The 465-nt window shown below is 66.0% G+C and overlaps 1 protein-coding gene across 1 annotated transcript in view; it reads right to left on the bottom strand.

Annotated features, from left to right (window-relative positions):
• Window positions 1–460, bottom strand: part of LOC109364669 (vitamin K-dependent gamma-carboxylase-like) — a gene marked incomplete at its 5' end in the record, with an annotated part of 3,159 nt that extends 2,699 nt beyond the window's left edge. Inside the window, one exon of the mRNA XM_019611302.2 lies at window positions 313–460. Within this exon, the coding sequence (XP_019466847.1) occupies window positions 313–460 (148 nt within the window). The remainder of the gene's footprint in view (window positions 1–312) is intronic.
• Window positions 461–465: the final 5 nt, after the last annotated feature.

Here is a 465-nt window from a genome sequence, read left to right as displayed (position 1 = left end):
CCCACCGACTGTCACCACCCCCCACCACCACCCTCCGTCACCACCACCATCTCTACCACCACCATCATTGTGATCACCATAACTGCCACCACTGTCACCACTGCCACCAGCGACATCGCTGCTGCCACCGTCACCATCACCACCACCATTGTCACCTCCACCGTCACCTCCACCATCACCACCTCCACCGTCACCACCACCATTGTCACCACCACCATTGTCACCTCCACCATCACCGTCACCTCCACCTCCACCATTGTCACCACCATCACCACCACCGCTGTCACCGCCACTGTCACCACCGCCGCTCACCGAACGCGGCACGGAAGGCCCCGAGCGCCGCAGGGTCGGTGGGTCGGTGCAGGAGCCTCACCAGGCGCTGCCATCGCGTCACCTCGTGCAGCTCGAATCCCAGCAGGCGGCGGCACGGCCCCGGGGGGCTGGGGGGGCTGCGAGGCGCTGCTG

This window comes from Meleagris gallopavo, unplaced genomic scaffold (assembly GCF_000146605.3).
Source record: "Meleagris gallopavo isolate NT-WF06-2002-E0010 breed Aviagen turkey brand Nicholas breeding stock unplaced genomic scaffold, Turkey_5.1 ChrUn_random_7180001888669, whole genome shotgun sequence".
NCBI lineage: Eukaryota > Metazoa > Chordata > Aves > Galliformes > Phasianidae > Meleagris > Meleagris gallopavo.
Note: the sequence above shows the minus strand (reverse complement) of the source record. Positions and strands in the feature narration are given on the sequence as shown.